The 24099-nt window shown below is 46.7% G+C and overlaps 1 protein-coding gene across 1 annotated transcript in view; it reads right to left on the bottom strand.

Annotated features, from left to right (window-relative positions):
- lama1 (laminin, alpha 1) overlaps nucleotides 1-24099 on the bottom strand; it is a gene marked incomplete at both ends in the record, with an annotated part of 58195 nt that overhangs the window by 17597 nt on the left and 16499 nt on the right. Inside the window, 23 exon segments of the mRNA XM_079260008.1 lie at nucleotides 110-190; nucleotides 3502-3566; nucleotides 3654-3765; nucleotides 3860-3949; nucleotides 4032-4174; nucleotides 4252-4445; nucleotides 4516-4605; nucleotides 4708-4826; nucleotides 6141-6178; nucleotides 6181-6250; nucleotides 6343-6460; nucleotides 6558-6685; nucleotides 6769-6954; nucleotides 8885-9064; nucleotides 9144-9287; nucleotides 9379-9612; nucleotides 11687-11823; nucleotides 11927-12107; nucleotides 12216-12322; nucleotides 12707-12918; nucleotides 12994-13080; nucleotides 13593-13720; nucleotides 13814-13924. Coding sequence (XP_079116134.1) covers nucleotides 110-190; nucleotides 3502-3566; nucleotides 3654-3765; nucleotides 3860-3949; nucleotides 4032-4174; nucleotides 4252-4445; nucleotides 4516-4605; nucleotides 4708-4826; nucleotides 6141-6178; nucleotides 6181-6250; nucleotides 6343-6460; nucleotides 6558-6685; nucleotides 6769-6954; nucleotides 8885-9064; nucleotides 9144-9287; nucleotides 9379-9612; nucleotides 11687-11823; nucleotides 11927-12107; nucleotides 12216-12322; nucleotides 12707-12918; nucleotides 12994-13080; nucleotides 13593-13720; nucleotides 13814-13924 — 2955 coding nt within the window.

Below are 24099 nucleotides of genomic sequence, written 5' to 3'. Positions count from 1 at the left end.
CAGGTAACTCATTAATATTCATGGCCGTCAGCTGTTTGATGGTGTTCGTACTGAGCAACAGTTGTTGTCTTACTGCATTGCTGTTTGTTAAGTCAGAGGTCTGACTGACTGTGTCCTCCAGCAGGAACTGACAGTCCTCCATCTGCCTGTCCACAAACTGGCTGACAGCACTTACGTTCTGATGGGACAGCTGGAAAATAACAACATAAACTTTTAATTTGTGGCATTTAGTCAAGAAACCTGAATATTCTAGGATCTAGATCAGTTCTCCACACAAACAATGTGTCACATGACAGCAGGGACTCCTGGTTACAGAGACGTCTGTCTCGTCTCTGTGGGACAGAAACTCTGGAAGACGTCCGTCTCGTCTCTGCATTTCCCGGTAAGTTCCAGGTGAATTTGATGAGACACATGTTGAATCTGACACCTCTACTGTGACTTCTCATGTCTCAGCTTAGAAACATCATTTCAGACAGGAGGCAGAAATAAAACAAGTCTTTTCAAGAAGTGTTTCATGTTTTGACCTGAGGAATTTCTCGTTTCCCAAACATGATGAAGCTGGACTTCCTGCAGGGACATGGAGACTCTGCTGTCCCTAAACATCTTCCAGACAGCTGTGACAACTCCTTCTCCCTCACACTAACACATTCCTCCTGCAGCACGACAACAAATCAGAATAATAAACTAGTTCCTTAAAGAAATAAACTAGATGCGCAAAATAAACCAAGTAAATTAAAAACTTTAAAAATTGCCGTGAGATTTCTTTGTTTACACACAAAACTTCCAGCAAGCAGCACAAACATTCAGCATTTTTCTTCTCCCACAAACTGATCACGTTGTCAACAAGATGAAGAGGAGATGCTCCTCCTGCCACATCTCCATGAAATATATTCTGCCTGAAATATTTCTGGGTTGCATCAGTATGAATGCTCTGCATGCAGCATGTTTCAGGGTTTTATCTCTCTCATTATAATTCCAGAAGGTAGTTTATGTCCACAGGAAACAGTTCTGACCAATCAGAGCTCTGCAATGTGCCAGTATGACCGTATAGTGTCGACTCCACCAGGCTGGACACATGACTGACCCAGAACCAGAACCCATACAGAACATGAATCAGGTGTGCTGAAACACTGGGGAGCAGCTTATGTGTGTGTGTGTGTGTGTTTACCTGATATCGCTGCAGCTGGTTGTGTGTGTAATCCAGCAGAGTGTGTGTTTCTGAGATTCGCTGTGCAGCCTCACTGAGGTGTGTATTTGCTTGATGAAGTGCTGACATGGCAACGGTAATGGAGGTGCGAAGGGGGCGGAGTCTGTTCTGAACTGCAGTCCTTCTGGACAGAAAGTCCATCTGCAGCGAGTCAATGAGAGACTCTGACATCCTGCAGAGAGAGAGAGAGGATATCTGATCTGAGACAAGCCGACTGCTGGTCCTGGAAAGCTTTCTGCTGTCTTAATGCTCTCTGAAGGTGTGATGTTCCCCATGATGAGACAAGACAGAACAGGATCCAATCTTCTCATTCTGGTTCTGTCAAATGTAATGATAAAGGATTATATCTCTATTGTGCTTTTCAAGGCACCTAAAGTGCTTTACAGTGATTCCATTATTCATTTATCTTTCATACCAGGTGATGGTAAACTACTTGTGTAGCTACAGATGTCCTGGGACAGACTGACAGAAACACAGCAACTAACAGACAACTCTGACCACCACTGAACACTGTCCATATTAATATCTCAGCAATGCTGACAGCGATGATATCACATGCTGATGACATGGCCCTGGTGGCCTGTCTGTAGGCTATCATTTTGTGGCACAAATGGTGGAAATCCTTTATCAGTCTGGCAAGATCGCTGCAGAAAACCAACTGTCACTGTCGTCAAGCAGAAACCAAAAGCCCATATCTGTGAAGATCCCAGGCACCACCAACATTCTGCCACCAGATTGCAGACTGATGGTGAAACTGGCCAAGAAATAGGGCTGTAAAATGTCCTTTATTCCATCAGAGGGGAATTCTAGATTTAAAAAAAAAAACTTTTACAACTGGATTTACAGGATTTATTTCAGATCACAAATATGGTTCTAATTTTTGGAACATAGTTTTTATATAACCATTTTCTTGCCTGCCCCTTCTGATACAGGGTCAGGTTGGGGCAGCAGAAGCCGAGACTTCTGTCTACAAATGCCAGCTAACCCTAACCCCATTGGAACATGATGTTCTTGCAGTCACTACCCACAGCTGATGACCAAAGGCGAGGGAAGGAATGTAAATCGGGTGGTAAATCAATAGCTTATCTGTTTGGTTCAACTCCGTCTTCACCATCGCCCTCCAATACAGAGTCTGCTTCACATAAATGCTGCACAGATTGACATGTTGATCTTCTGCTCCATCCTTCCTCCACTTATGAACAAGACCCTGAGATACTTGAAATCCTCTGCTTGGGGAAGGACCACAAGCATCAGCCTTTGTCACCTGATGAGTCCAACCGTCACTGGAAACGAATATGACTTACCCCTAGACTCCCCTAGACCTCTTCAGAAGACATGTTGGTGCTATTGAGAAGGTCTTTTAAGTATTCCATCCTACAACTTGCAACAACTCAAGCAATCCCCAGCCCCTCATCTCCATTGTACACAGTATTGATGTTGCACTGCTCTCCCTGCCGTCAGAAAGTCATCCTCAGTGATTCTTGAAGCCGCATTCCACTTAGCCTGCCAATTCCGTGTCAGCTCCCTCCAGAGTCCCACAGGCCAAAGGACCTGATAGGAGTCCTTCCTCAGCTAAACAGCATTCCTCATGCTGGTGTCCACCAATATGCTCTGAACTTACCTCCATGACAGGCACTGATGGCCTTATGACCACAGCTCTTTGGTCCCCTATAACAGAGACTGCTCAGGTAGATAAGTGCATCTGTATTTCATGTCTACTTTGGAGCCGTCTTCCTCAGCAGTAGTGTTCTGAGACTCAGGAGGAAGACGTAGAGCTGAGAACAGGCGGCCAGAACATCTGTCCTGGCCTGTCTGTCCTGTTGCTGTGCTGGGTGAACTCCTAAAATAGCAATACTGCTACACTCTCTAGACCTATAGATGGTCTTCTACCCCTCTACCTGGCCTTGTACACCTCCCCTGTCCGTTTACACCTTTATATGGTTATTAAAACATCTCCATGGTCTTCTACCACCTTGTGCAGCCCATATGGTTCTCTATCCATTAAATGGTTTTACGCACCTCTGTATGGTTCTCAACACCTTCCCATATTCCTCTGCATCTCAAAGGATCAAGTTCAGGCACTGGTTTAACTGGTCTAAAGAGGTGTAGGCATTCATTTCAATAAGAAAAGCAACCATGAACTGGAACCAGAACCTGGTTGAATAGTTTTTTTCTTTCTTTGAAGTGATGAATGAAACCAACCTGAGTTCCTGATTGGCAGCAACCCTGGAAGCTGTCAGATTAAAGTTTCTGATTGTTTCCACCATCGATTCTATCTTTTCCTGCAGCTGTACTTGATTGGTTGAATTTAGCCCATCCTCTTTGGTCTGGTTCAGTCGCCCTGCCTCCACCTGCAGCTCTAGAACCAATCACATTTTAGAGAGCTGTGATTACTCTCTGCCTGATCTGATGTTATACTGGAAACAGCTCTATGGTCATTCTTTACCTTGAGCGTGGGCTTGAAGGCTGCTGACGCTCTCCAGGAGCAATGCACCTTGGGAAAAGCTACTGTTGGTCGACACGTCAAGTTCCAGCAAGCTGTCAGACACACGGGTCACCTAACCAATCAGAACAGAAATAATTTCATGAGTCATAATTTGGGGAAGTATTTTAGTTTGGTGTATGTGTCTCAGGGTGTGTCTGTATGATTACCTGCTGCAGCAGAGCGTTGAGGTCAGAGGTCAAATTTTTCAAGTTTTCTTCTTGTCTGGCCATCTGTGATCTGTTCTGTGACATCACAACCTGTACAGAAACAGAGGGTCACATGATAAAACCCAGATTAAATGATGTGTTCTGGCCAGTGGAGTCACCCTGCTGCCTTCACCTTCATGTTTCTGGTTCGGTTCTCCAGCAGTACCAGCTGTAGGAATGGTGCCATGCTGATGTGGCTGACGTTGACAGATAGGAAGTAGTTGTGTATCCTGTCGAGGTCATTGAGCAGAGTGCCGGTGCAGCTGTCATTGCATGCTGAGGAGCCAAATGATCGAACTCATCACATCTAATCAATGCTGACAGTAAAACATATGTGTGTCAATGTTACTCACACACACACGCAGCTCCTTGCAGGATGTGGCGGTCGTCACACTGGTCACATGACCGACCTCTGACTCCAGCCTTACACTCACACTGTCCAGTCAGATCATCACACCGTGGATGGATGGAGCCCCACCCAGTGCATGCACACTCAAAACATTGCCCCCCAGGTGAAGCAGGGTTACCATAGTAACCAGCAGAACACCTGCAGGATGGCAGTCATGTTTTGTGGGAAGAACTTTGTTTTCACCTGATGGTAAAGCCAGTGCTCTTACCTCTCACAGTATCTCCCTTCGTAGCCCGTCTGACAAGAAGTGCATCGGAAATCCCCCGACGCTCCTTCTGACACACAGCTGGGACTGAAACTGTACACACACACACACACACACACACACACACACACACACACATAAGACGTCAGCCAACAGAAGGACTGCTGAAGAAAAAGCAAGCAGGCGCAGCATCACCTGTTGTCCTGTAGGGGGCAGGCACACAGCGAACAGTCACCCACAGAGCCGTTGACATGACCATAATACCCTGGGGCACAGAGCTCGCAGTTCTGCCCACTGGTGTGATGCTGACAGTCCTGGAAGACAGAAACAGACAGTCTGGATGCAGAACAGGTGGAAGGACAGTGGTATGCCTGTTAGCATGTACAGGCATGTTTTAATGTGTGTTAGCTTGTGTAGTCATGAGCTGGTGCATGCTATCTTGTGGTAGCATGTGTTAGCATATGGTGGCTAGGTTAGCATGTTTTGGTGTTTTAGGCCTGGGATATACTTGCTCCTGGTGGTTCATCTGCATATTTATCAAGGCGCCCACACATTCTCAGCCTGTTAGCAATATAGACGACGCATGTCAACGAGAGGTGCAATATTGACTTGAACACTAGAGGCGCTCATGTAAACAACAACATGAACACAAGCTTAGATCTTTCAAACCTTGTTTGCAACTAGCAGCGTTTTTATATTTGTTCCTTCCCCTTGCACAGAGACAAACACTCAAGCCTAACAGTCTGCAGCAGACTAGCAAGCAGCTGCTTACAGAACTGCCAACGTTACCGGCGGATTGAATTTTTCACCAGAACAGGGACCTCCAGTGTCACAAGCTACACTGGAGGTCCAAAACACATGCTTGTGTTTTGGACCTGTGAGGTCGGACATGTGAGGTGGGCGTGGATAACACGGAGAAAGCATGAAGCAGAGTTGCTGCTTCGCATTTTTACTGTTGCAGGTAAAACGGATTTTTTTAATAAAACAGCTGATCGAGGTGGTGAGAAAGTACCAATATTTTTACATGTGGCATTGAAACACTTGGACCCAGCACGACCCACCCTGCCACCGACAAAGTTGCTCGTTAAAAATGAAACTAGAAAAGCACTCGGAGAGCGGAAACCTCCACCAAGCACAATGTTAAAGAATCCTTTTAAACATTCCTGGATCCAAACGGTGATCCAGATCACCACCAGAACTTAATCAGTTCTTCATTTTCACGTTTTCAACAACTCTTGATATTTTTATAAAAATCCGTCTGTAACCTTTTAAGTTATCTTGAGCACAAAGACGGCGGGAAAAACATAACCTCCTTGGTGGAGGTAATAACCGGGTTCATGGCACATAAAGCAGACATCGCCCCCCCGCAGTGATCCTTCCCCACTGCAGACCTGCTGCTCCTGGAGGATGGATGGACCTGATGAAAAAGAAGTTTTTTCTTGTTCTTGCAGCCTCGAGAACAAGAACTCAGTTCTTCCTCCTCGTGGAGGATGGAACAAGCTTTAGTGATGCAGAAGAGTGTCTGTCAGAAGAAACAGACTATGGCCACAGAAGCCATTTAGAGGCTAAACTAAAGTCAGGGGGGCACACCACGATGGTATAGTGTGTGTGAGTGTGTGTTAGCTTACCTGACACTCTCCAGTCTCTGCATCACAGATTTCACTAGCACAAACATGGACTTCTGACTCTGAGATGACAACTTGGACTGAGGCTGGCGGAAATAACCTGCTGCACACTCCTGAGAACAGACAAGTACGACAGATAGGTGCGATCCAGTTTAAATCAACATGTTTTCATGCTTTCATTTTAATGAAAGAACGTGTTCTTTACCTGACAGGACAGTCCGCTGTATCCAGGTGGACAGACACATGACTCTATCAACCTGGCCACACCTCCTCTATCATCTGACCCTGCCTCCACAGCTGTCTCCATGGTGATATTAGAGATCCTTAACAACAGGAAGAGGTTAAAGCGATACTATTCGTAGTTCAATGTGTATGAAGTATTTCTGGAGTACAGAGTGAGGTACAGTTCAGTAGCAGTACCTGCTCTGCTGCAGTCTGGTCCCGTACGAAGCCTTGATGATGATGTACTGGACATTGCTGAGGACGGACATGAAGTCAGGACGACTTACCGCCTTCTGAGACACTGAATTAAAATACTTCCACTTGTGCTGTAAAACATACAGATTGTATCAGTAACTGTTGCAGGTATCGATAGGTTACACCTTTTCTCCATCATGCCTCATCACTGTACCTCGGTCAGTCTGATGTTGTGTTGAGTTTTGACACCGTTGCTAGGGGCAACCACATCTGTGTATATGACATGCTTCCTCAGCGTCCCACCTCTCATCAGCACCTGAGGCTCCTGGTTTGACAGTCCCGAACCATCTTCAGCATAGAAGGTGATGAAGTATGACAGCAGCCCGCCATACGACAGCAACTGTACAATACAGACCCACAGTCAGGTGCACACTCTGCATAGTACACACATCACATCTTCCCAACGTTGTGGAGGGTAAAGGCAGAAATAATGATTTGTGAACAACTTTCTGAGCAACAAATAGAAACTTCCAGGTTTCCAGTGAACAAAAGTTCTGAGACAAGATTCAGCATTTAACATGAGCTTTATTGTCTAACAGGAGGACGACATCCTTTCACCAGCTGCAGCCACTGAGCTACGGCACTTATTCTGTGTGTGGAAATAAAGAGGATGGACACAAGCAACCAAATTGGTTACAGCCCCACTGCTGCAGGCTCTGCATAGGTCTGTGCAGACTTCATGTGCATCCCCACTATGCAGCATGGTAATGAGAAAGTACTCCCCTGTGATTGCTCAATTTGTGATTTTGTGTTTCTGTATTTCTGGACCTTCTTGCTAAATTTGTGTTGTAGCCACCATTTTGTTTTTAAAAATGACACAATAGCTGTGTCTCAATTCAGGGTCTGCACACTTTGAAGTTCTGATTAGTCGGCTGCATTTGTTATTGTGTTGCACCGAGTGCTGTCCCACTTCAAAGGCTCCTTCAAATCTAAACTTTTCCTCCCGATTAGCTTAAAATGAAGGCTACAATGGATGCATCCTTCACAGCCTCTTCATTCATTTTCTGAACTGCTTAATCCAATTCAGGGTTGTGGGGAAGCTGGAGCCTATCCCAGCTGGCTTTGGGTGGCAGGCAGGGTACACCCTGGACAGCTTGCCAGTCCATTGCAGGGCCACAGAGAGAGATGAACAACCACTCATAGCTCACACTCATTCCTAGGGGCAATTTAGAGTGACTTTGGATGTCTTTGGATGGTGGGAGGAAGCTGGAGTACCTGGAGAGAACCCACACATACATGGGGAGAACATGCAAACTCCACACAGAAAGGCCACTGACCAAACCAGCCAAGGATTGAACCAGTGACCTTCTTGCTGTGAGGCCACAGTGCTATCCACTGCGCCACCGTGAAGCCCCCTTCACAGCCTCTTTTCTCCCAGAATTCATTGGGCGTCTGATTGAAAATAATGAGCAGCAGAGCGCCGATGTAGGTACCACATGGTACCACATTGTCCCAACGGACCAGCTGGGACGACAGCAGCATTGTGTCCAACAACCACAAATAAATTCAATGACTTGCATCTGACCAGAATTATGTTTTACTGTTTGTCAGCTAGAGCTGCACGGTGGCATAGTGGTTAGCGACGTGGCCTCACAGCAAGAAGGTTGCTGGTTCAAACCTTGGCTGGGACAAGGTTTGGTCAGTGGCCTTTCTGTGTGGTGTTTGCATGTTCTCCCTGGGTACTCTAGCTTCCTCCCACCATCCAAAGCCATGCATGTGATGTTAATTGGTTACTCTAGGAGTGAGTGTGTGGCCCTGTGATGGACTGATGAGCTTTTGCCCAAAGACTGCTGGGTTTGGTGTCAGGGTCGCCAGATAGAGTTTACAGCTATAGGCTGCAGCACACTGTATGATGGTACTCGCTGCACCTCTGCATCATTTAAGCCCCTCATCTAGAGTCTTTCCTTTCAGTGCAAGATCTTTCACTTTTAGTCTGGATAAACCACATGGTTTTGCAGGGGCCTTAAAGGGAAATCCAGGAGCTAAGCCAGGGGTGTCAAACTCCAGTCCTCGAGGGCCGGTATCCGGCAGGTTTTTGTTGTTTCCCTCTACCAATGCAGCTGATTCAAATCAAATGCATCCAGCAGCTTGCATCCAGGATAGCGGCCCTCGAGGACTGGAGTTCGACACCTGTGAGCTAAGCCATAATCCTGACCAAGTTGTCCAAAGTCTGCTTCTGCATAAAAGTACTACAACAAGGATATACCTCACTTTTTTCATCAGTTTTAGCTGTGAGGGATGTTTGCAGTTGTCAGGATGGACTGGGTTACCTGGATGCCTTCAAAGTTGGGGGGTAATCTCCAGTAGAGTGGGCCAACAAGCCTGCTGGTGTTGAGGTGGCGGGTGTCCAGCAGCATCTCATCACCCTGCTGGTAAACTCCAGACGCAACACCCTGCAGGTTGGATAGACTAACCAGCGACAGGAGAGCAGGAGGTCCTCCCACTGTCACCTGCAGGAGACAGCTGATTTTAGAAAACAAGTCTGTGTGATTATGATGATGATGGTGATGATGATGATGCTGAACTCACCTGAACTCTGGTCAGGCCTCCCTGCTCCTCGCAGTCTCGGCTCAGTCCTGAACAGAAACACTGAGAGCAGCCATCTGGATTCTCAGCTGACAAGCCGAACCGACCAGAAACACACTCCTCACACCGTCGACCGGAAACGCCAGGCTGAACACACACACACACACACACACACACACATTACAGGTATTCACCACACACATAGCCCTGAACATGGCCTTGAACATGGATAGGTTACCTTGCACACACACTCTCCAGTGTGCTGACAGTCGCACACCTCCAGTGTAGCATTGCAGAAGGTCTCTTCGGTTCCCGCCATGTCACAGCCGCATGCTGAGCATGATGGGTAAGCATGGTAGCCAGGAGCACAGGTGTCACATGACCTGCCAGAGAAGCCATCTCTACACGCACACTGTCCATTCGTCAGGTCACACTGGGCGCTGGAACTTCCTGTTTCACTGCAGCTGCATGGCTAAAAGCATCACTGTTTTAATTAACTAATAGACATTCATGAAACACAAAAAAAGACACAAAGGAAGGAAAAAACAGAACATCTGATGCAGCAGCACATCTGTAAACAGCTGGAACAGGAGCACCCAAAGGCTGCAAAAGCAACTGGTACGAACTGGCAGCAGGTCAGTAATGGGACTGGTTTAACTGGCAGCAGGTCAGTAATGGGACTGGTTTAACTGGCAGCAGGTCAGTAATGGGGCTGGTTTAACTGGCAACAGGTCAGTAATGGGGCTGGTTTAACTGGCAACAGGTCAGTAATGAGACTGGTTTAACTGGCAGCAGGTCAGTAATGGGGCTGGTTTAACTGGCAGCAGGTCAGTAATGAGACTGGTTTAACTGGCAGCAGGTCAGTAATGAGACTGGTTTAACTGGCAGCAGGTCAGTAATGGGGCTGGTTTAACTGGCAACAGGTTAGTAATGGGACTGGTTTAATTGGCAGCAGGTCAGTAATGGGACTGGTTTAACTGGCAACAGGTCAGTAATGGGACTGGTTTAACTGGCAGCAGGTCAGTAATGGGGCTGGTTTAACTGGCAACAGGTCAGTAATGAGACTGGTTTAACTGGCAGCAGGTCAGTAATGAGACTGGTTTAACTGGGAACAGGTCAGTAATGAGACTGGTTTAACTGGCAGCAGGTCAGTAATGAGACTGGTTTAACTGGCAGCAGGTCAGTAATGGGGCTGGTTTAACTGGCAGCAGGTCAGTAATGGGACTGGTTTAACTGGCAGCAGGTCAGTAATGGGGCTGGTTTAACTGGCAACAGGTCAGTAATGAGACTGGTTTAACTGGCAGCAGGTCAGTAATGAGACTGGTTTAACTGGCAGCAGGTCAGTAATGGGGCTGGTTTAACTGGCAGCAGGTCAGTAATGAGACTGGTTTAACTGGCAGCAGGTCAGTAATGGGGCTGGTTTAACTGGCAGCAGGTCAGTAATGAGACTGGTTTAACTGGCAGCAGGTCAGTAATGAGACTGGTTTAACTGGCAGCAGGTCAGTAATGGGGCTGGTTTAACTGGCAGCAGGTCAGTAATGGGGCTGGTTTAACTGGCAACAGGTCAGTAATGGGGCTGGTTTAACTGGCAACAGGTTAGTAATGGGGCTGGTTTAACTGGCAACAGACCAGTAATGGGGCTGGTTTAACTGGCAGCAGGTCAGTAACATAACTGAGTCTCTCTGATAGAAAGATGCACAGAACTTTATCATCGTCAATAGATTCAGAATCAGCAGGATGATCTGTCCAGGTCTGAAGTACTGATAAATGCTGACAGTAATAGTGTTTTTTCATGACAATCCTGGTCAAGTTGCAAGGATGAGAGATTTATTTTAAGGTAACTGGTGATATCATTTATATCTTCTTAACATCCCAAATCCTCCAGGGACATCACTTGTCCCAGTCAAAGTCTGGTTTCCCTCACAAAAACCCTCTGGGGCAGAACCATCAGGTTCCATGGCAGCGTTTAACCAGCCACCTGACAAGGCATGCTGTCTGCAGAAGACGGATATGCAGACCATCAGTTCTGTCTCTTGTCTGCGTTTGTTACGTACGTTACATGGTCTCTTTTCAAGGGGCTTAGTTATGGGTAACGACGTAGAAAACTAAATCCCCTGATGAGAAATGGCTGAGCTGTACAGCTAACACACAACCAGAGAAAAGAACAAACCAAACATGAGGAGCAGGACGAAGACGATGAACTGACTTTACAAATATGGCAACATAAAAGCCACATTTATGGAAGTAAAGGAGCAGAAATGGACTTTTCAGCTGATGCATTCACCAACACACCAACTGGTGTTATACTGGTTTATTACTGTTTACATTTGTTTACTCTGGTGCAGAACTTGATAAAAACAAAGAGCTCACACAGACCATTTCAGCCATTCTGCTTGTGTTTACTGCTGTCTTCCTCTTCTGTCCCATTTATTCTGCAGCACCTGAGTTTGCTCCAGGTCTACAGACATGGACACCACCAAGACAGGTAACACCAGCGGGCATGTGTGTGTGTGTGTGTGTGTGTGTGTGTGTGTGTGTGTGTGTACCTTGCAGCCTGTGATGAGGTTGTGACCCCAGTAACCTGTCTCACACTGGTCACAGCTGTCTCCCTTGGTGTGGACTGGGCAGATGCACTCTCCACTTTCAGGGTCACAGTTCCCACCAGTGTGATCACAGCTGCATGCTGGGAAAAAAACAGAATCAGATGGGGGGGGGGGGGGGGGGGGGGGGGGGGGGGGGCTGCCACCGATCGGGGCCTTGGCTGATGTCTTACACTGTTAGAGTACCTGTGCAGCCACTGCCGTGGAAACCATAGTAACCATGGTCACATTGGTCACATTTAACTCCAGCAACACCTTCCACACACTGGCACTGCCCCTCCTCGTCACATGACTGGGAAACAGATCCGGACTGGCTGCAGCCACAGGGCCGACAGCCAAGCAAATTCTGAAGCCCAAAGAACCCCGGCTGATAAAAAAACAAAACAAAAAAAAAAACAAAAAAAAACCACAATCAAAACAAGTAAACAACAGAGGCATCAGGAAGCACATGATTGATCATTCACATGTTTTTTACCTGACAGCGGTCACAGGTGCTTCCTATCACGTTCTCCCTACACAAACACTGACCTGTTGTGATGTCACACACACCTGAGACGGCACCACTGACATCACAGCCACAATCTGTAAGAGAAAGCCCCGCCCACTGTCAAGCGGATGAGCTAACCACCTCCACAGGTTACAACCCCCCCACCCCCTCATCCTCGACATGTTTACTGTTTACTGACTACAGCTCTCATAACCCCCTTCTATTCCCACCGATCTGTGTTTACCTTATGTCACCGCCAGATGGCATCCCCCCCCCCCCCCCACACACACACACACACTCTACAGCAGAGGAAAAGGGTCAGAGGTAAAAAGTAATCTGGATTTGGACAGATCAACATTCCTGCAGCTGAACAGAAACTCAGCTTTACCTTTACCAATGTGCAGCAGAATATTTTAATGCTGTGAAACAAACCAATCAGCACTCTGCTCCTGTCAAGCTCCACCCATGGCATCACTTACTCTGACAGTTCTTGGCATGTACGGCATCTCCATAGTAACCAGGCTGACAGATCTCACAGTGTTTCCCTGCTGTGTTGCCGAGGCACCGCAGACACTCTCCGGTCGTGGTGTCACAGTACCCTGCCTCGCTGATGTTGACGTTATCATTACACTTGCAGGGAACACATGACCCGCCCACTACCTGCGGGTTCCCGTAAAAACCACTGGCGCACCTGGAATATTATTATTAATATTATTATTATTTGCAGTAGTAGTAGTAGTAGTAGTAGTAGTAGTAGTATGCTCACCTCTCACAGTTGGTACCGGTGTATCCATCCTGACACTGGTCACATGACACCTGGCCAGATGCCTCCAGCTGACAAGTGGGACTGAAGCTACACAACAATAAAGTGTTGTTACACTGAACTCAGTTCTAATTGTAATTAATTTCAGTGGGAATTGTTTTCAACTTGTTTCAAATGCTCGGAGATAGTTTGTTATATGGTTCGGTTTACTGTAATTTGTAATTACATTGCGCTTCTCACAGATATAAATCACAAAGTGCTTTACAGTAAAAAGACCTAAAAGATAGAAGCAATAAAACACAGGCAACCTAGTAAATGAAATGAACTGAACATGTGTAATTCTCAAATTGTTCATTCAGGTTATTTATATGAAGAAAAAAAAAATTCCATCAGACTGTTAATAAGTGGTATTTTTAGCTCCATATATCCACAGCAGGTGAAGTTTACATGAATCATTGAGACACTATGATATGTTAGAGTTAACCATTGTTTCCTGTCAGAATGATGAAGGTGACCTGTGTCCCAAAAGATTAATGAAGATAATAGTGACATATTTCCAACGTCTGAAATAAAGTTTTTTCTGATACATGAGCTAGACGAACCTGTTGGAGGCCTCTGTAAGAGGACATGGACACAGCTGACAGTCTTCTGGTGTTCCATCTGTTGCATCACCATAGAAACCAGGGAGGCACTGATCACAGTGAGGGCCAGTGGTGTTATGGGAACAAGCCTGAGATTGACAAGTGTGTGGTCAGCTGAACTCAGTCCACACCAACACATTTAGTTACAGTTCAGGTTACTGGTGTTCTTCATTAGTACCCACCACACAAAATCCACTGATGTCACACTCAGCAGCGTGATCGTTACACTCACACTGCATACAATTTCCACCAAACAAGACTCCTCCCACTCTGTAGAAACCTGGGAGGCATGCCTATAACATGCAAACACACATGCATTAATATGGTACATATTACCACAAAAAACTGAATCATAATCACAAAACCCTGACATTAACTTACCTACAGCCTCAACCTTTACACATAGTACCGTCCTTACCTACAGCCTCAACCTATGCCCATAGTACTGACCTTATAGCCTCAACCTTTACCCATAGTACCGACCTTACCAACAGCCTCAACCTTTACCCATAGTACCGACCTTACCTACAGCCTCAACCTATAACCATAGTACTGACCTTATAGCCTCAACCTATACCCATAGTACCGACCTTACCTACAGCCTCAACCTTTACCCATAGTACCGACCTTACCAACAGCCTCAAACTCTACCCATAGTACCGACCTTACCAACAGCCTCAACCTATAACCATAGTACTGACCTTACCAACAGCCTCAACCTGTACCCATAGTACCGACCTTAAAGCCTCAACCTATACCCATAGTACCGACCTTACCTACAGCCTCAACCTTTACACATAGTACCGACCTTACCTACAGCCTCAACCTTTACCCATAGTACCGACCTTGCCAACAGCCTCAACCTCTGCCCATAGTACCGACCTTACCAACAGCCTCAACCTATACCCATAGTACCGACCTTACCAACAGCCTCAACCTCTACCCATAGTACCGACCTTAAAGCCTCAACCTATACCCATAGTACCGACCTTACCTACAGCCTCAACCTATACGCATAGTACCGACCTTAAAGCCTCAACCTATACCCATAGTACCGACCTTACCTACAGCCTCAACCTATACCCATAGTACTGACCTTATAGCCTCAACCTTTACCCATAGTACCGACCTTACCAACAGCCTCAACCTTTACCCATAGTACCGACCTTACCTAAAGCCTCAACCTCTACCCATAGTACCGACCTTACCAACAGCCTCAACCTTTACCCATAGTACTGACCTTATAGCCTCAGCCTTTACCCATAGTACCGACCTTACCTACAGCCTCAACCTTTACCCATAGTACCGACCTTATAGCCTCAACCTATACCCATAGTACCGACCTTATAGCCTCAACCTTTACCCATAGTACCGACCTTACCTACAGTCTCAACCTTTACCCATAGTACCGACCTTACAAACAGCCTCAACCTATACCCATAGTACCGACCTTATAGCCTCAACCTATACCCATAGTACCGACCTTACCTACAGCCTCAACCTTTACACATAGTACCGACCTTACCTACAGCCTCAACCTTTACCCATAGTACTGACCTTACCAACAGCCTCAACCTCTACCCATAGTACCGACCTTACCAACAGCCTCAACCTATACCCATAGTACCGACCTTACCACAGCCTCAACCTCTACCCATAGTACCGACCTTAAAGCCTCAACCTATACCCATAGTACCGACCTTACCTACAGCCTCAACCTATACCCATAGTACCGACCTTAAAGCCTCAACCTATACCCATAGTACCGACCTTACCTACAGCCTCAACCTATACCCATAGTACTGACCTTATAGCCTCAACCTTTACCCATAGTACCGACCTTACCAACAGCCTCAACCTTTACCCATAGTACCGACCTTACCTACAGCCTCAACCTCTACCCATAGTACCGACCTTACCAACAGCCTCAACCTTTACCCATAGTACTGACCTTATAGCCTCAACCTTTACCCAAAGTACCGACCTTACCTACAGCCTCAACCTTTACCCATAGTACCGACCTTACAAACAGCCTCAACCTTTACCCATAGTACCGACCTTACCAACAGCCTCAACCTATAACCATAGTACCGACCTTATAGCCTCAACCTATACCCATAGTACTGACCTTATAGCCTCAACCTTTACCCATAGTACCGACCTTACCAACAGCCTCAACCTTTACCCATAGTACCGACCTTACCTAAAGCCTCAACCTCTACCCATAGTACCGACCTTACCAACAGCCTCAACCTTTACCCATAGTACTGACCTTATAGCCTCAGCCTTTACCCATAGTACCGACCTTACCTACAGCCTCAACCTTTACCCATAGTACCGACCTTACAAACAGCCTCAACCTTTACCCATAGTACCGACCTTACCAACAGCCTCAACCTATAACCATAGTACCGACCTTATAGCCTCAACCTATACCCATAGTACCGACCTTATAGCCTCAACCTTTACCCATAGTACCGACCTTACCTACAGTCTCAACCTTTACCCGTAGTACCGACCTTACAAACAGCCTCAACCTATACCCATAGTACCGACCTTATAGCCTCAACCTATACCCATAGTACCGACCTTACCTACAGCCTCAACCTTTACACATAGTACCGACCTTACCTACAGCCTCAACCTTTACCCATAGTACTGACCTTACCAACAGCCTCAACCTCTACCCATAGTACCGACCTTACCAACAGCCTCAACCTATACCCATAGTACCGACCTTACCACAGCCTCAACCTCTACCCATAGTACCGACCTTAAAGCCTCAACCTATACCCATAGTACCGACCTTACCTACAGCCTCAACCTATACCCATAGTACCGACCTTAAAGCCTCAACCTATACCCATAGTACCGACCTTACCTACAGCCTCAACCTATACCCATAGTACTGACCTTATAGCCTCAACCTTTACCCATAGTACCGACCTTACCAACAGCCTCAACCTTTACCCATAGTACCGACCTTACCTACAGCCTCAACCTCTACCCATAGTACCGACCTTACCAACAGCCTCAACCTTTACCCATAGTACTGACCTTATAGCCTCAACCTTTACCCAAAGTACCGACCTTACCTACAGCCTCAACCTTTACCCATAGTACCGACCTTACAAACAGCCTCAACCTTTACCCATAGTACCGACCTTACCAACAGCCTCAACCTATAACCATAGTACCGACCTTATAGCCTCAACCTATACCCATAGTACTGACCTTATAGCCTCAACCTTTACCCATAGTACCGACCTTACCTACAGTCTCAACCTTTACCCATAGTACCGACCTTACAAACAGCCTCAACCTATACCCATAGTACCGACCTTATAGCCTCAACCTATACCCATAGTACTGACCTTATAGCCTCAACCTTTACCCATAGTACCGACCTTACCTACAGTCTCAACCTTTACCCATAGTACCGACCTTACCTACAGCCTCAACCTCTGCCCATAGTACCGACCTTACCAACAGCCTCAACCTATACCCATAGTACCGACCTTACCAACAGCCTCAACCTCTACCCATAGTACCGACCTTAAAGCCTCAACCTATACCCATAGTACCGACCTTACCTACAGCCTCAACCTATACCCATAGTACCGACCTTAAAGCCTCAACCTATACCCATAGTACCGACCTTACCTACAGCCTCAACCTATACCCATAGTACTGACCTTATAGCCTCAACCTTTACCCATAGTACCGACCTTACCAACAGCCTCAACCTTTACCCATAGTACCGACCTTACCTACAGCCTCAACCTCTACCCATAGTACCGACCTTACCAACAGCCTCAACCTTTACCCATAGTACTGACCTTATAGCCTCAACCTTTACCCATAGTACCGACCTTACCAACAGCCTCAACCTTTACCCATAGTACCGACCTTACAAACAGCCTCAACCTTTACCCATAGTACCGACCTTACCAACAGCCTCAACCTATAACCATAGTACCGACCTTATAGCCTCAACCTATACCCATAGTACCGACCTTATAGCCTCAACCTTTACCCATAGTACCGACCTTACCTACAGTCTCAACCTTTACCCATAGTACCGACCTTACAAACAGCCTCAACCTATACCCATAGTACCGACCTTATAGCCTCAACCTATACCCATAGTACTGACCTTATAGCCTCAACCTATACCCATAGTACCGACCTTACCTACAGCCTCAACCTTTACACATAGTACCGACCTTACCTACAGCCTCAACCTTTACCCATAGTACCGACCTTACCAACAGCCTCAACCTCTACCCATAGTACCGACCTTACCAACAGCCTCAACCTATACCCATAGTACCGACCTTACCTACAGCCTCAACCTCTACCCATAGTACCGACCTTAAAGCCTCAACCTATACCCATAGTACCGACCTTACCTACAGCCTCAACCTATACCCATAGTACCGACCTTAAAGCCTCAACCTATACCCATAGTACCGACCTTACCTACAGCCTCAACCTATACCCATAGTACTGACCTTATAGCCTCAACCTTTACCCATAGTACCGACCTTACCAACAGCCTCAACCTTTACCCATAGTACCGACCATACCTACAGCCTCAACCTCTACCCATAGTACCGACCTTACCAACAGCCTCAACCTTTACCCATAGTACTGACCTTATAGCCTCAACCTTTACCCATAGTACCGACCTTACCTACAGCCTCAACCTTTACCCATAGTACCGACCTTACAAACAGCCTCAACCTTTACCCATAGTACTGACCTTACCAACAGCCTCAACCTTTACCCATAGTACTGACCTTATAGCCTCAGCCTTTACCCATAGTACCGACCTTACCTACAGCCTCAACCTTTACCCATAGTACCGACCTTACAAACAGCCTCAACCTTTACCCATAGTACCGACCTTACCAACAGCCTCAACCTATAACCATAGTACCGACCTTATAGCCTCAACCTATACCCATAGTACCGACCTTATAGCCTCAACCTTTACCCATAGTACCGACCTTACCTACAGTCTCAACCTTTACCCATAGTACCGACCTTACAAACAGCCTCAACCTATACCCATAGTACCGACCTTATAGCCTCAACCTATACCCATAGTACCGACCTTACCTACAGCCTCAACCTTTACACATAGTACCGACCTTACCTACAGCCTCAACCTTTACCCATAGTACTGACCTTACCAACAGCCTCAACCTCTACCCATAGTACCGACCTTACCAACAGCCTCAACCTATACCCATAGTACCGACCTTACCACAGCCTCAACCTCTACCCATAGTACCGACCTTAAAGCCTCAACCTATACCCATAGTACCGACCTTACCTACAGCCTCAACCTATACCCATAGTACCGACCTTAAAGCCTCAACCTATACCCATAGTACCGACCTTACCTACAGCCTCAACCTATACCCATAGTACTGACCTTATAGCCTCAACCTTGACCCATAGTACCGACCTTACCAACAGCCTCAACCTTTACCCATAGTACCGACCTTACCTACAGCCTCAACCTCTACCCATAGTACCGACCTTACCAACAGCCTCAACCTTTACCCATAGTACTGACCTTATAGCCTCAACCTTTACCCAAAGTACCGACCTTACCTACAGCCTCAACCTTTACCCATAGTACCGACCTTACAAACAGCCTCAACCTTTACCCATAGTACCGACCTTACCAACAGCCTCAACCTATAACCATAGTACCGACCTTATAGCCTCAACCTATACCCATAGTACTGACCTTATAGCCTCAACCTTTACCCATAGTACCGACCTTACCTACAGTCTCAACCTTTACCCATAGTACCGACCTTACAAACAGCCTCAACCTATACCCATAGTACCGACCTTATAGCCTCAACCTATACCCATAGTACTGACCTTATAGCCTCAACCTTTACCCATAGTACCGACCTTACCTACAGTCTCAACCTTTACCCATAGTACCGACCTTACCTACAGCCTCAACCTCTGCCCATAGTACCGACCTTACCAACAGCCTCAACCTATACCCATAGTACCGACCTTACCAACAGCCTCAACCTCTACCCATAGTACCGACCTTAAAGCCTCAACCTATACCCATAGTACCGACCTTACCTACAGCCTCAACCTATACCCATAGTACCGACCTTAAAGCCTCAACCTATACCCATAGTACCGACCTTACCTACAGCCTCAACCTATACCCATAGTACTGACCTTATAGCCTCAACCTTTACCCATAGTACCGACCTTACCAACAGCCTCAACCTTTACCCATAGTACCGACCTTACCTACAGCCTCAACCTCTACCCATAGTACCGACCTTACCAACAGCCTCAACCTTTACCCATAGTACTGACCTTATAGCCTCAACCTTTACCCATAGTACCGACCTTACCAACAGCCTCAACCTTTACCCATAGTACCGACCTTACAAACAGCCTCAACCTTTACCCATAGTACCGACCTTACCAACAGCCTCAACCTATAACCATAGTACCGACCTTATAGCCTCAACCTATACCCATAGTACCGACCTTATAGCCTCAACCTTTACCCATAGTACCGACCTTACCTACAGTCTCAACCTTTACCCATAGTACCGACCTTACAAACAGCCTCAACCTATACCCATAGTACCGACCTTATAGCCTCAACCTATACCCATAGTACTGACCTTATAGCCTCAACCTATACCCATAGTACCGACCTTACCTACAGCCTCAACCTTTACACATAGTACCGACCTTACCTACAGCCTCAACCTTTACCCATAGTACCGACCTTACCAACAGCCTCAACCTCTACCCATAGTACCGACCTTACCAACAGCCTCAACCTATACCCATAGTACCGACCTTACCTACAGCCTCAACCTCTACCCATAGTACCGACCTTAAAGCCTCAACCTATACCCATAGTACCGACCTTACCTACAGCCTCAACCTATACCCATAGTACCGACCTTAAAGCCTCAACCTATACCCATAGTACCGACCTTACCTACAGCCTCAACCTATACCCATAGTACTGACCTTATAGCCTCAACCTTTACCCATAGTACCGACCTTACCAACAGCCTCAACCTTTACCCATAGTACCGACCATACCTACAGCCTCAACCTCTACCCATAGTACCGACCTTACCAACAGCCTCAACCTTTACCCATAGTACTGACCTTATAGCCTCAACCTTTACCCATAGTACCGACCTTACCTACAGCCTCAACCTTTACCCATAGTACCGACCTTACAAACAGCCTCAACCTTTACCCATAGTACTGACCTTATAGCCTCAACCTTTACCCATAGTACTGACCTTACCTACAGCCTCAACCTTTACCCATAGTACCGACCTTACAAACAGCCTCAACCTTTACCCATAGTACCGACCTTACCAACAGCCTCAACCTATAACCATAGTACCGACCTTATAGCCTCAACCTATACCCATAGTACCGACCTTATAGCCTCAACCTTTACCCATAGTACCGACCTTACCTACAGTCTCAACCTTTACCCATAGTACCGACCTTACAAACAGCCTCAACCTATACCCATAGTACCGACCTTATAGCCTCAACCTATACCCATAGTACTGACCTTATAGCCTCAACCTATACCCATAGTACCGACCTTACCTACAGCCTCAACCTTTACACATAGTACCGACCTTACCAACAGCCTCAACCTTTACCCATAGTACCGACCTTACCAACAGCCTCAACCTCTACCCATAGTACCGACCTTACCAACAGCCTCAACCTATACCCATAGTACCGACCTTACCAACAGCCTCAACCTTTACACATAGTACCGACCTTACCTACAGCCTCAACCTTTACCCATAGTACTGACCTTACCAACAGCCTCAACCTCTACCCATAGTACCGACCTTACCAACAGCCTCAACCTATACCCATAGTACCGACCTTACCACAGCCTCAACCTCTACCCATAGTACCGACCTTAAAGCCTCAACCTATACCCATAGTACCGACCTTACCTACAGCCTCAACCTATACCCATAGTACCGACCTTAAAGCCTCAACCTATACCCATAGTACCGACCTTACCTACAGCCTCAACCTATACCCATAGTACTGACCTTATAGCCTCAACCTTTACCCATAGTACCGACCTTACCAACAGCCTCAACCTTTACCCATAGTACCGACCTTACCTACAGCCTCAACCTCTACCCATAGTACCGACCTTACCAACAGCCTCAACCTTTACCCATAGTACTGACCTTATAGCCTCAACCTTTACCCAAAGTACCGACCTTACCTACAGCCTCAACCTTTACCCATAGTACCGACCTTACAAACAGCCTCAACCTTTACCCATAGTACCGACCTTACCAACAGCCTCAACCTATAACCATAGTACCGACCTTATAGCCTCAACCTATACCCATAGTACTGACCTTATAGCCTCAACCTTTACCCATAGTACCGACCTTACCTACAGTCTCAACCTTTACCCATAGTACCGACCTTACAAACAGCCTCAACCTATACCCATAGTACCGACCTTATAGCCTCAACCTATACCCATAGTACTGACCTTATAGCCTCAACCTTTACCCATAGTACCGACCTTACCTACAGTCTCAACCTTTACCCATAGTACCGACCTTACCTACAGCCTCAACCTCTGCCCATAGTACCGACCTTACCAACAGCCTCAACCTATACCCATAGTACCGACCTTACCAACAGCCTCAACCTCTACCCATAGTACCGACCTTAAAGCCTCAACCTATACCCATAGTACCGACCTTACCTACAGCCTCAACCTATACCCATAGTACCGACCTTAAAGCCTCAACCTATACCCATAGTACCGACCTTACCTACAGCCTCAACCTATACCCATAGTACTGACCTTATAGCCTCAACCTTTACCCATAGTACCGACCTTACCAACAGCCTCAACCTTTACCCATAGTACCGACCTTACCTACAGCCTCAACCTCTACCCATAGTACCGACCTTACCAACAGCCTCAACCTTTACCCATAGTACTGACCTTATAGCCTCAACCTTTACCCATAGTACCGACCTTACCAACAGCCTCAACCTTTACCCATAGTACCGACCTTACAAACAGCCTCAACCTTTACCCATAGTACCGACCTTACCAACAGCCTCAACCTATAACCATAGTACCGACCTTATAGCCTCAACCTATACCCATAGTACCGACCTTATAGCCTCAACCTTTACCCATAGTACCGACCTTACCTACAGTCTCAACCTTTACCCATAGTACCGACCTTACAAACAGCCTCAACCTATACCCATAGTACCGACCTTATAGCCTCAACCTATACCCATAGTACTGACCTTATAGCCTCAACCTATACCCATAGTACCGACCTTACCTACAGCCTCAACCTTTACACATAGTACCGACCTTACCTACAGCCTCAACCTTTACCCATAGTACCGACCTTACCAACAGCCTCAACCTCTACCCATAGTACCGACCTTACCAACAGCCTCAACCTATACCCATAGTACCGACCTTACCTACAGCCTCAACCTCTACCCATAGTACCGACCTTAAAGCCTCAACCTATACCCATAGTACCGACCTTACCTACAGCCTCAACCTATACCCATAGTACCGACCTTAAAGCCTCAACCTATACCCATAGTACCGACCTTACCTACAGCCTCAACCTATACCCATAGTACTGACCTTATAGCCTCAACCTTTACCCATAGTACCGACCTTACCAACAGCCTCAACCTTTACCCATAGTACCGACCTTACCTACAGCCTCAACCTCTACCCATAGTACTGACCTTACCAACAGCCTCAACCTTTACCCATAGTACTGACCTTATAGCCTCAACCTTTACCCATAGTACCGACCTTACCTACAGCCTCAACCTTTACCCATAGTACCGACCTTACAAACAGCCTCAACCTTTACCCATAGTACTGACCTTATAGCCTCAACCTTTACCCATAGTACTGACCTTACCTACAGCCTCAACCTTTACCCATAGTACCGACCTTACAAACAGCCTCAACCTATACCCATAGTACCGACCTTACCTACAGCCTCAACCTATACCCATAGTACTGACCTTATAGCCTCAACCTTTACCCATAGTACCGACCTTACCAACAGCCTCAACCTTTACCCATAGTACCGACCTTACCTACAGCCTCAACCTCTACCCATAGTACCGACCTTGCCAACAGCCTCAACCTTTACCCATAGTACTGACCTTATAGCCTCAGCCTTTACCCATAGTACCGACCTTACCTACAGCCTCAACCTTTACCCATAGTACCGACCTTACAAACAGCCTCAACCTTTACCCATAGTACCGACCTTACCAACAGCCTCAACCTATACCCATAGTACCGACCTTATAGCCTCAACCTATACCCATAGTACTGACCTTATAGCCTCAACCTTTACCCATAGTACCGACC

This window comes from Telmatherina bonti, assembly GCF_933228915.1.
Source record: "Telmatherina bonti genome assembly, chromosome: 20".
In the NCBI taxonomy this organism is placed as follows: Eukaryota; Metazoa; Chordata; class Actinopteri; order Atheriniformes; family Telmatherinidae; genus Telmatherina; species Telmatherina bonti.
Note: the sequence above shows the minus strand (reverse complement) of the source record. Positions and strands in the feature narration are given on the sequence as shown.